General features: G+C 36.7%; 1 protein-coding gene across 7 annotated transcripts in view; it reads right to left on the reverse strand.

The window, feature by feature from the left end:
• Positions 1–3,880: 3,880 nt before the first annotated feature.
• Positions 3,881–13,150, reverse strand: part of EGF (epidermal growth factor) — a 122,841-nt gene continuing 113,571 nt past the window's right edge. For 3 of the 7 annotated variants that reach the window (XM_056803079.1, XM_056803082.1, XM_056803078.1), the window contains one exon: positions 3,881–6,476. In XM_056803079.1, the coding sequence (XP_056659057.1) occupies positions 6,289–6,476 (188 nt within the window). In that variant the 3' untranslated portion in view covers positions 3,881–6,288. The other 4 variants (XM_056803083.1, XM_056803080.1, XR_008912987.1 and 1 more) reach the window with 3 other exon arrangements.

A 13,150-nucleotide genomic window follows, 5' to 3' on the forward strand; every position in this document is an offset into this window, starting at 1 on the left:
TCTACTTCTTTATCTTCTGCAATAGATGTCGATGTAAAGTTACAAGTATCTTCATGGTGGGTCCCTTGCCTGTGTTCATTATAAGCCCTTGTTTTGGGGTACCAAGAGTCCTCTGGGAAATGAGCAAGATCTAGGTCAAGTTTCTCTCTCAGTGAATGGGGAGATCAATACCTCCTACCTTAGAAATCTGCTCGATATAAAGCACCATCTCCCCCAAACATGGAAGTAACACCCCATATATATTTATGTTAGTCAATTGGCAGTTGGGTGGCACAATAGATAGAGAGCTGAGCCTGGGGTCAGGAAGATAGAAATTCACGTGCAAGTTGCTTGATCTTGTTTGCTTCAATGACTTCATCTATAAAATGAACTGGAGAAGGAAATGGCAAACCAGTCCAGTATCTTTTCCAAGAAAACTCCAAATGGGGTTTCAAAGAGTCAGATACTGAACAACAACAAAATTTTTAATAAGAGTTCACTATGTGGGGCAATTAGGTGGATCATGGGTTCAAATATGACCTGAGATACTTCCGACCTGTGTGACTCTAGGCAAGTCACTTTACCCCAGCTGCTTAACCCTTACTGTTCTTCTGCCTTAGTACCTGTACTTAGCATTGATTTTAAGGCAGAATGTAAGTATTTAAGAAAAACAGAGTCTACTTTGTGCCACAAACTGTGCTAAGCACTGGAGATACAAGTAAGAAAAAGAGGCAATCCCTGTTCTCAAGGTTTACTAGAGTTCTAATAAGGGAAGACATTGCATGAAAAGGCATTGAGAAGCTAGAATAGATGCCTGCCATGATGAAGTTCAGTGAGAAATGCAGAAATAGCTAGCCTGGGTGATCTCCTTAAATGAAGGTGTATAGAGGAGTTCTCTGCTCTCCCCAGGGGCAGGTGGTACTGAGGAGTCCCAGGGCTAAAGCAACCTCACAGGATTAAGAAGTTCTTGGGACATGTTGGAGAAATAAAGAAAAGTCCAGCCAGATTCCATCTCTATTCACCTCTTGTCCTAGTAAGGATGAAACATGATTGCCATTGCCCCACCACCACCACCACCTTGTCCAAGTTTAGTGCCCATGGAACTAAGTTTCCTCAGTCTGTGTAGTTGCATATAGATTTATGGTCTCCCATCCATGAACAAGGGGAGCATTTTTATCTGTCCATTTCTGCCATCTTGACTATCTTCTTAGGAGGACAATTTCTGGCTCCCACTTCTCAAAATCCACTATTAACTTTTCTTTAGCCTTGGAGAGGTGATGACCTTCCTTCCTAACACTGTGCCTTTGCTTTAGCTATCTCCTGTATGTGGAATGCACCTCCTTCTCTTCTGTCTCTTGGACTTACCAGTTTTCAAGGCTCAGCTCAAGCCCTCCTTTCAACATGAGGTTGTTCCCCTTTCCCTTACCTGTTAGTTTGAGGCTTTTTCACACATTCCTCTAGAGGCTAGTGCTTACCTCTTGGAGATTGTCAGCTATCTAAGCTTTATTTATACTTTATACTAAATATTTATATTTATAAATATATATTTATACTAAATATTTATATTTATTTATATCTCATTAGAATGTAGATCCCTTGAGGTCAGGGACTATGACCCTTTTATTTCTGTATTTCCAGCACCAAGAATCAGTGCCTAAAACATATGAGGGAGACCCTTAACAAATGTTTGTTTATTGCCTGCTTGCTTTTGAAAAGGTCTCCTAGTATAATAGAGCCCAAGTTTGTGTACCCTTGGCAAAACTTATCTTATATAGGATTGGAGTCCTTTCAGGAGTATATTAGGAATACTGCCCCCAAAATGAAAGTTTAATGGATTTCTTTCACCAACACATATTCTTTTACTGGGGACAGGATCTCCAAAATGGAGGTTTATTTTTTAGTTTCCATGTGCAGCAAAACTTTCTTAAATTACAGAATGTCGGGGGGGGGGGCAGCTGGGTAACTCAGTGGATTGAGAACCAAGCCAAGAGACAGGAGGTCCTGGGTTCAATTATGACCTCAGACACTTCCTAGCTGTGTGATCCTGGGCAAGTCACTTAACCCCCATTGCCTAGCCCTTACCATTCTTCTTCTGCCTTAGAACCAACAAACAGTACTGATTCTAAGACACAATGTAAGTGTTAAAAAAAATGACAGAATGTTGTAGAGTGATACTCTTCATGCAAGTGTTTAATAGGAATCCTAGAGGGGTTTTCATAATTAGCTATGTTTGCTAGAGGTACAGATGAGTTCTTCAAGTCCTCCTTGATCTAATACCCATCTAATAGTCTCCTTTTCAGCCTTTATCAGTTATTCCAAAATAACAATGGGAAAGAAGTTAAACAAATGGCCCATGAACTGATGTTTCTTGTTGTTTTGAGCACATTTTTTTAATATAACAACCAACTCTTATATTAACTTCCTTAAAGAAAACACAAGCCATTCTTTCATTTAACTGTATTTAGTTTGTGTTCTGGTTTCCTTTATAAGAACACCAAAGTAGATACTACTGGCAGTATTTTGTTCCACTGGCAATATTTTGATTTATTGAACTTTTGCCTTGATAAGTGAGAAAATTATTTTCAGGTCCATAGAGTAGCCAGTACTATTTAAAAGTAGTCTAACGGCACTTGAGAGTCAAAAGAGGGTTTTGTCTTTATTGTAAAATTTGATTCTCACAACCACTGTGTGGGTTAAGGAGTAAAAATGAACTTCATAGAAATTAAGTGATTTGTCCAAGGTCACAGAATCAGGAGACTTCATGGTGGTCTGGTTGGAACCAGAGTTGAAACAAATAAATTGCAAGTATTGCTAGCTTACCAAATAAAGATCAAAACTCTGTGCCTCTTATTTAAATCCTGCCACAAACTGCCAACTATTCTAACCCATCTGGACCTTGTTCATTTTATTTCCCTTCAGCCAAACTGTACTTCAGTCCTTTAACCCACCCATAACTTCTTTACTGTTTTTGCTCAAGTTGTTCTCCATACCAGGACATGTTCCTCCCTCTTCTTCTCTCATTGAATTCTTGACAGTACTTTAAAGCCCACTTCGTTCCCCCAATATCCCCATGTTCCTTTCCCTACCATCAAGTTTAAGGTAGTAAAAACCTCCCTTATCAAATCTCAGATGCATCTAACTAAAAACTTAACCATTAAATATTCTATGAAGTTATCTTGGTTTCATTTTGTCTTGGTCCTGTTTTCTTCTTGATTGTTAGTTACAGGAGGGAACAGACCACATGTGATCTAAACTTTTTATCTCCCAAGAATCTAGCAGAGTGCCATACATAACACCAGACCCATGGTTAAATCGAATGAGTTTGTTTAAACCATCCTAATGATTAAGGCAAAAGATGGGAGGGAGGGCAAAGTCTCTTTTAAACTTGGAAAACTTCTTGACCTCTTTCTCATTTTCTATTAGGTTGATAGGGTAGCTGAGTAACTTTCATGGGGAAAAATGGGGAAAAATGGAAACTATCAATCGGATAGGAAATGTCAGAACTTTAACATTGTTTTCAGAGAGCTATTTTAAATGGGCACAGTATTGTGTGGTCAAAAAGTGGGCCATCATATTTTCTTGGATTGGTTCCCTTGATTCTGTGATTCAACCAGGAAATCATACTCTCCCCACTGGCTACCATGTGGACATGAAACCATTATGTTTCTCTCTGTGTTGCGTTTATTTCCAAATATTAGGTGAGTGAGTACCAAACTCAAACAAATATGAATTGTGAACTTGTGAGCTTCAAAAGGTAAGTTGACCCATGTAGAGTCTGTAAAAGTTATTAAAAGAAATAGCCTTCCCCTTTAAGGTCATAATGTCATAACAATGAAAATAACAATTATATGAAGGAATCCATTTTTGCTATAGCCAGTCAGATGAACTTGGACACCAAGACTTCCAAATAGCATTATTTATTTTTCAGCATTTTTATCATACTTTCTCATGTTTTGCAATAATCAGTTATGGACTATGAAAAGGAAACAAGCTGGAAATAAAAATTAATAAATGGAACTGAAACCAGGTGATATCAAGAGATAGCAGGGTGCCTAATCTTACTTAGCATCTTCATCAATGACCTGAGAAGAAAGGGTAGACCATTTATTTTAATTATATATGATAAGATTTGTAATTAGTTGAGACATTAAGATTCAGAAAATAAGAGGAACAGCCTGGAAAAAATGTAAATTGATCCAACAGCAACAGAAAAAATGAAATGGGGATTGGGAATTAGATATAAATGTGCAGGAGAGGACACAAGCTAAAAAAAAAAATTCATGGCATCAGGCCATGAATTGTCTTTGAATCTGACTGGTTATTTCATAGATTTGATTCCAGAAAATCTAAGATTTTCAGTTTTTTGAGATTTGCAAATCATGCTTAAATGTTTATAGGGAACATTCTTCTCTAGTCATCTAGAAAATCCTAGACCATTTTTTCCAAGGATGATAAAACGAGAGGTATTTTTATGCTATAATAGCATCATTTATTCTTGAAATCCAAAAATGAGAGTCATTTACACACACGCAAAAGTCACCTAAGCTTTTTCATCTTCATAAAAGACTCAAGTTTGGAGGATATACATGTGTGTGTGTGTGTGTGTGTGTGTGTGTGTGTGTGTATACACAGATATGCACACATATATAACTTTTAATATACGTATATGTGTGTATATGCATTTTTCTCCCTTTAATTTTTTCCTGAGTAACTATTTTGCTAATGATATCACTCAAGAGAGACTTAAGCACCCAGGCACATCAGTTGTGAAATGAATTCTCCACTACAGGGCATGAACAGCATGAACAACTGCAAAACATACAGAATTAGCTGTCTTCTTCCCTCACCAAGCCTTCTGCCAGAGCAGCAGAAAGTAATGGAACTGAATGATGTGAGTTGCACCTCATTTCATCTCCTTGGTTCATAAGTGCTAATGACTGCTGTGTCCAAAGCTCAAATAGCAGAAGGGGAAAAAATGGAATTGGCCAATACTTAAACCATCTAATTGTCCCCATAATATAAATGATCCAAAGTGGAGTGAGCCTGTCTCTTTTCTCAGTGATAACTATTCCTTGGCTGTATAATAGAAATTTAATTAAATATGCTCTGTTAAGTCTTGCCCTAAGTGTAAATCCATCTGGATTTCAATTATGTTAGCGATCTTGAGAACAGTCTTAGCAATTCATATCAGTTCAACTTCAATAACTTCTGGGATTTGATTGGATACTAATACCCTTATGTACAATAGTTATTTTTTAAAATCTTATGGTAGGTTTATTTACATGTTAAATAATTAAAAGTTATTGATTATTCTTCATGATAAAAATAAAATTTCCTCTTGGTTTACAATTCTACATTACATACAATAAAAAACAAGCAAAAAGTTTTGTGAAAATCCATCAAAGGACTCGTCTTTTTTTTTTTCTTCTTAGTACTGATTGGTGATGAGCCAAGAAGGAGGAATAGGAGGCAATGAAAATTCTTGGTCAAATGAGGCAGACCCCAAATCTGATTCAGAAATTAAAATATTTAAAGATCTTAATCAACATAATTTAAAAATTATAATTACAAAAAACAAAAATCCCTTATCTGAAGAGATAGCCCATCGTAGAGTCTAAGTACTGCATTCTTCACCATATGCTTCCAAATCCATTGTATAAAAATACCAGCAATGGCTCATGCTGAAAATAAGTTAAGAATCCCTAGCTTCTTCCAACAGATACTGGAATAACTAAGTCACTTTACAGCATTGAAAAAGAAAACGTTCTGTTAACATTCTGTAAAAAACTCTATAACCCTTGAGTTGACACCCATGGTGGAATCCAGCCATTTCCATTTCTTCTGATGACATGAGAAAGACAGCCTTGTACATCCAGGTCTTAAGCCAAGGCTATAGCAGTAGATCTTCTCTTGGGTTTGTTTCTAATGACTTCCTTCATGATTCTCCAGTGTCTTAGGATCTGCAAGTGGAACGAGTTGTGAGATTGGAGGTGAAAAGAAGTAAATGACTCCATATTTGCCTCCAGCACAGTGGCACTGGGACCAGGTTTTTGGGTATAGAGGCAAACATGGACATCTGCTTTTCATTTCTCCTTTGATTCCCAATAGGAAATGTTTTTTATGTTGTTAGAATTCCAGGCTCATGAGATTAGAAGCTAGAAAGAACCTTAGAGACCACAGAGTCCAAGAGACCACAGAGTCCAAGCTCTTCATTTTATAGAACAACAATTTTGTTTTTCTTTTTTTAAGTCTAATACCTTACTGAGTCACAGCACATTCTGGTTCCTTTGGTCCAGATGCTGTAGAGAGTTAGCTGGAACAAGGGAGTGAGGCTCCCTGAAGAGGGCCACCACTTGAAGGAAGGTGATGAGGGCTTCCCTGTGTTTCCTGGGGACAAGTCTCATTGCCTTTGGGGAGCTGGTACTGGTAGCCTTCAACTTTCCCCATCCCTCCTAACGTCTGCATTTCTTTGTTCCAAGATGGCAGACACATAGATCCTTTGGAAAAGGCATAATAAGAAACATCATTATTTGGAAAATCCAATACCTCCACTGAAGAAAGGCTTTATTAAAGGAATTTCTAATCTTTTTTGTTAGGCCCCTGTTAATAAAATTTTTTAAAATTATAATTACAAGCAATACAAACCTTATCTGAAGAGATAGCCCATCTTAGATTCTAAGAAACATATTCTTCACCATATGCTCCCAAATCTACCATACAGAAATACTAGCAATGGACCATATCAAAAATAAGTTAAGCTGGGGGAGGGAAGAGGGGAGAGAAAGAACATGAATCTTGTAACCATGGAAAAATATTCTAAATAAATAAAAATAAGTTAAGCATCCCTAGCTTCTCTCAAAAGTTACTATAATAACTAAGCCACTTCACAACATTAAGCTTGCTAGACTCATTTGGCAATCTGGTGAATCTATGGACCCCTTTTCAAAATGTTTTTAAATACATAAAGTACAATCCTTAGGATTATAAAGGAGACCAAACCTTTTGAAATACAAGTATGAATATATTTTAAAACAAATTCATGGACCCAAGTTAAGAACCCTTGCCTCAGGGGCAGCTAGGTGGCTCAGTGGACTGAGAGTCATGTCCAGAGATAGGAAGTCCTGGATTTGAATCTGACCTCAGACACTTCCTGGCTGTGTGACCCTGGGCAAGTCACTTAACCCCCTTTGCCTAGCCCTTACCACTTTTCTGCCTTGGAACCAATACATAGTATTGATTCTAAGATGGAGGTAAGTTTTTTGTTTGTCTGTTTGTTTTTAATAATCCCTTCCTAGGGAAATGGGACAAGATGGGGAGAATGGGTTCAGAAACCATTCTGAACAGCATCCATGAATTCCCTGTGCAAAATAAACGAAGGTTTACAAGGCAAATTTTTCCAAGGATGACATTGCATGGTAAATATTTCATAAAAGGACTAGTACAGCTCAGTCAGATATCTGTGCATCGTAAGATCCCATAACAAGAGGTGACTATTTACTCTCCAGAAAGCTATCAGAAAATGATGTTGAAAGTCTGAGTAATATGTGTCTTTCAGACAACTAACAACCCAAAACATGGATTCAAATAAAACTTAGCAAGAAGTAGCTACCATTATCATTAGTTTGTAGAAGGACTGGACCAAACCTGGTTTGATTACAAAGAGAATGAAGGAGTGATGTACTAGTTTTTTGTGGCTAGTTTCTCCAAGGCTTCTTCATTTCCCAGTTTCTCCACTCCTGAGTCACCTTCTAAAAGCATTGTACATTTACTTACTCATTGTAGAAGGGATTAGGAATTAGACTCCCTAAATCTAAGGATCCTAATTGTAAACTTGGGCAAGTCATTTAAGTACTCTGCCTTTCAACTCTCTTCCTTAGTATAGTACCTCCCATTATTCTATACTTGTAGGTATTGAACTCGAAGGAAGGAAACTCAGAGATCATCTATTCCCACCATTTCATGTTACAGATGAGGAAACTGAGGTCCAGGGAAGGGAAATTATTTTCTCAAGGTCACGCAGTTAATAAGCAACAGAAATAGGATGTGAACCCAGGTCCTCTGACTTCAGTGCTTTTCCTAATGTACTATGTGATAATACTAACGATCTCTTATTCTATATTTTCTTAAGTAAAAGATGAAAAAAGTGACAGCATTTTAAACAAACATACCATGTTCAGGTGGGCAGGTAGGTGACACAGAGCAGGAGTCAGGAATATCTAAATTCAAATTTGGCCTCAGATACTTACTAGCTGTGTGACCTGGGCAAGTCATTTAATCTCCTCTGCCTCAGTTTCCTTATCTGTAAAATGAGCTAGAGAAGGAAATGTATCTTTTCTAAGAAAACTCCAATTGGAGTCACAAATGACAGGACTGAAATGACTGGACAATAACCATGTTTATTCTCTTGTTCATCATCCCTTGCTCCTTACCTAGAATGCTTTCCCCATTGCTATCTATTTATCTTAAGTCCTACTTTTCTTTCAAAATCCACTATAGTTCCTACTTCCTTCTTGAGGTGTTTCTTGCTCAGCTTCCAAGAACTCCTTCCTCCTCTGAATTCCTAGAAGAGACTGCATCTAGACTACTCAATTGAGAATTAAAATAGGCTTCTCTGTATTTCTATTTACCAGTTTATGTCCAATCTTAACATGTAGCTAATAAGTTCCTTGGGAGCAACCATCTCTTCTTATATCTTTTGTATCTCCCAGGGAGTAGCAGGATGTTAGTATACACACAATAGATGCTTGGTTTTGTTTTGTTTTTTTTTTTTTTCAATTTTGAGGATCATCATGGTCTACTGAATTGAGAGTTAGCCCCTGACATCAAAGACTTAGATTCAAGAACCATTTCTGATACATACTGGCCGTGTGATCTGGCTATATCACTTAGCCTCTCAATGCTCTGACAGTGGTATCAAACTCAAAAAGAAATGGATCCCTGAGCCCCACAGATTGGTTTAGAAAATCACAAAATTAACATTATCTTTGTCATATTGTATTTTGTTAAATATTTCCTGATTACATTTTTTTTAAACCCTTACCTTCCATCTTAGAAGCAATACTATGTATTGGTTCCAAGGCAGAAGAGTGGTAAGGGCTAGGCAATGTGGGTTAAATGACTTGTCAAGGGTCACACAGCTGGGAAGTGTCTGAGGCCAGATTTGAACCCAGGACATTCCATCTCTAGCATCTGGCTCTCAATTATTCACTGAGCCAATTGTACTAGAAATACTCATTTTAGCAATTAGAGAAGAAGAAGTTGAAGGAACTAAAGTAGGCAATGAGGAAACCAAACTATCATCACTTTGCAGATGATACAATGGTATACTTGGACAACTCTAGAAAATCAACTGAAAACCATTGAAATAATAACTAGCAAAGTAGCAGGATACAAAATTAATCCACAGAAATCAACATCATTTCTATATGTTTACGACAAAGCTTAGCATCAAGAGTCAGAAAGAGAAACTCCATTTAAAATCACTCCAGACAATATAAAACCCTTGGAAATCTATTTACCAAGAGCAATGCAGGAATTATATGAACACAATTACAAAATACTTCATGCAAATAAAGTTAGATCTAAACAATTGGAAAAACATTGATTGTTCTAGGATAGGCAGAGCTAATATAATAAAAATGACAATTCTACTTAAATCAATTTACTTATTCAGTGCCATATCAATCAAACTACCAAAAAACTATTTTATAGAACTAGAAAAAATAACAAAATTCATCTGGAATAACAAAAGGTCAAGACTATCAAGGGAACTAATGAAAAAAAATTTGAAGGGTGATGACCTAGCAGTATCAGATCTTAAACTGTATTATAAAGCAGTAATCATCAAAACAATCTGGTACCAGTTAAGAAATAGAAGGGCAGATCAATTTAGTTTAGGGATAAATGACCTCAGCAATCTTGTGTTTCATAAGCCTAAAGATCCCAGCTTTTGGGTTAAGAACACACTTTTTGACAAAAACTGCTGGGAAATTTGGAAAGCAATATGGCAAAAATCAGTTTTACACCCCATACTGAGATAAGGTCAAAATGGGTATATAATTTAAACATAAATAGTAATATTACAAGTAAATTAGGGGAACACAAATAGGTTACCTGTCAGACCTATGAAGAAGGGAAGAATTTACGACCAAATGAAAGATGGAAAACATAAGATGCAAACCAAATAATTTTGATTATATAGAATTAAATAGGTTTTGTACAAACAAAAGCAATGCAACCAAGTTTAAAAGGTAAACAACAAACTGGGGGGAAATTTTTGTAATAAATTTCTCCAATAAAAGTCTCATTTCTCAAATATGTAAAGAACTAAGTCAAATTTATAAGAATTCAAGCCATTCTCCAATTCAGAAATGGTCAAATGATATGAATAGGCAATTTTCAGATAAAGAAATCAAAGCTATCAATAATTATATGAAAAATATTCTAAATCAATCCAGTGACCCATGTAGGTGTCCTCTCCCAATTACATTTTAATCAGTAAGTTTGACACTTATGCTCTAGGTAAGTCTATAATGGTGTCAGTTGTAGAGAAGATGCCAGTTTGCATTGGAAGAGAGTTTTCTCATCAAGGAAGTCCTTATATCAATGAAATATTTGTGACATAGATACTCTAGCACCATTAGAGTATCTTAATGATCCATTTGGGGTTAGAATCCATGACTGGTCAAATTAGATTGGTCAAAATAGCTACTTTGTGATAGAAAAATATAAAAAAGGCCCTAATCTAATCTTTATTTTTCCAAGTCACTATCCAGAAAATTCATTTCTCTTCTGCCACAGGGTAGGGACAAGAAAGACGGGGGAAACCAGTCTTCAAGTCCTTTTTCTTTAGTTAAAGTTGCATAAGAAACATTTAACATTCATACAAACAACTCAAATTGCTTAGGAAAGATTTACATTTAAATAACTAATTTCAACACATGTAAATTGACAAATAAGTCTTGGACTGTAGCCCTATGTCTGATACCTGCTACAGATGTGTTTTGATAGAGGAAATTTTATATAATAGTGGTTGTCAAACTTTTTGACCTCAGGACCCCTCCACACTTTTAAAAATTATTGAGGACTCCAAAGAACTTTTCTTTGTTGTATGTTATGGCTTTAAATATTTATTATGTTGGAAATTTAAAATGATCATTTAAAAACTATTTATGAATTCATTTTAAATAACAAAATAAACCTATTACATGTTAAAAATGAAATTTTTGTGAAAAATAGCTATTTCCCAAAACAAACAAAAAATAGAAGGGTGGAATTGTTTTACATATTTTTGCAAATCTCTTTAATATCTGGTTTCAAAGAAGACAGCTGAATTTGCATATGTGCTTCTGTATTGAATCTTTTGTGATATGCTATTTTGGTTGAAGTATATTAAGAAAATCTTAGTTCACATAGATATGAAGTTGCTAAAGGGAGGTGTTAATAGGTAAATAACATCTTTGTATTATTATAAAAATAGTTTTGACCTTACAAACTCCTTGAAAAGATCTTGGGAATCCTTAGCACATGCACACCGCACTGAGAATACTGACCTTCCCTACTCCAATAAAACATAAGCATGGTCCAATAACTTTACACATTACATTTTTTCAGTCAGCCTCTAAGTCTCCATCAGTAGAGACTGTCTTCTGTTATTTAACTGTGATAGATATTACATTTGGTCATTCAGCTCCGCCTCTTTCCCCTTATAATGGCGAAATACAGATATTTTTGAGCTAATTCATCACCATCAGACAGGGTACCTTAAATAGCCCAAATGGGGTTAGAATCCATGACTGGTCAAATTTGCTGCTTTGTGATAAAAAGATATAAAAAGAACCCTAATCTAATCCTTATTTCTCCAACTCATTCTTAGGAACATTCACTTCTCTTCTGCCATAGGGTAGACATAAGATCAGGGGAAACAGGTTTGGTCTGACTCTTCTACAAAAGAGTGATAATAATAGCTAAAATATATACATTATAATGTATTGTAATAGCCAAAAAAGACATTGTAAAGGGGCAGCTAGGTGGCTCAGTAAATAGAGAGCCAGTCCTAGAAACACAAAGTCCTGTATTCAAATCTGACCTCCGGTATTTCCTAGCTGGGTGACTCTGGGCAAGTCATTTGCCTAGTCCTTATAGCTCTTCTATCTCAGAACTGATATTTATATAAATTATAAGATGGAAGGTAAGGGTTTAAAAAAAAAGAAAGAAAATACTATGACTTCTGCTTCTCAGAGAAATGTGCCCATGAAGAGAGAGCACAGTATTGTTATTTAACAAGAACCCTTCTTGGAAAGTAAGTAGTAATTTTATGATGGGCCAGCTTAGATTCGAGCAACAGCAGTGATGTGCTTTTATTAAAAAGAGAGTAGCATTGGCAGTTGTTAAAAGTGCAGCAGTATCTGAGTGGCTCTGGCTTCTGGAACTCAGGAAACAGATTTCCTTTTAATTAATCCCCGGTTCCTCAGATGCATATTTTCAGGGGTTTCAGATTGAGTGTGCTAGAGCCAGATGTTTACGTTCTCTATGCCTAGGGATATGAGGAATAGTAGTAGGGAGTCAGCACGTCATGAAGACAAACTGCTAAAACACTGAGGCAAGCCAAAGGCGTGTGCCACTTTTCATAGGGAAGGGAACATTGTTCTCAGCTGAAAGGGTTTCTGAATTCTCTCTCCTAGAATGCTGTGTTATTACCTAGTGTTCAACAACACCCACAGAGTTGCACAGCATGTGAATAATACTTGATGTCAGGGATTTACTCTTAATGTAATATTTAGTTTAATTAATAATAAATGAGCAAAAGGATCAAAAGCCCTCAGGTGTTAAGGGCATCTAGTCCTCACTGCCTCCTGAAGCATCAGTCCTGGAGCAGACTTAGGGAAGGTATAGGAAATGGTGAGGGACAGGGGATGGGAAGCTGGTGGCTGATTAGCTGTAAGGACACTGCAGTAGCTGGGGTAACTTCTAGGTCCAATCAGACGTCTGGTAAATTTCCAGTCTCTAGCATTGGTATGGGGAACTACCAGGGGAGGAACTCCCTTATCTCTGTGTGCCAGCATCTTTCTTGTTCCTTATAGTCTTAGAGAGGTATGTAGGGCACTGACACATTCACAGCCAGTATGTGCCAAAGAAAGGACTCCTGGGCTTTAAGAAGACCCAGATCTCT

Source organism: Monodelphis domestica, chromosome 6 (genome assembly GCF_027887165.1).
Source record: "Monodelphis domestica isolate mMonDom1 chromosome 6, mMonDom1.pri, whole genome shotgun sequence".
Taxonomy (NCBI): Eukaryota; Metazoa; Chordata; class Mammalia; order Didelphimorphia; family Didelphidae; genus Monodelphis; species Monodelphis domestica.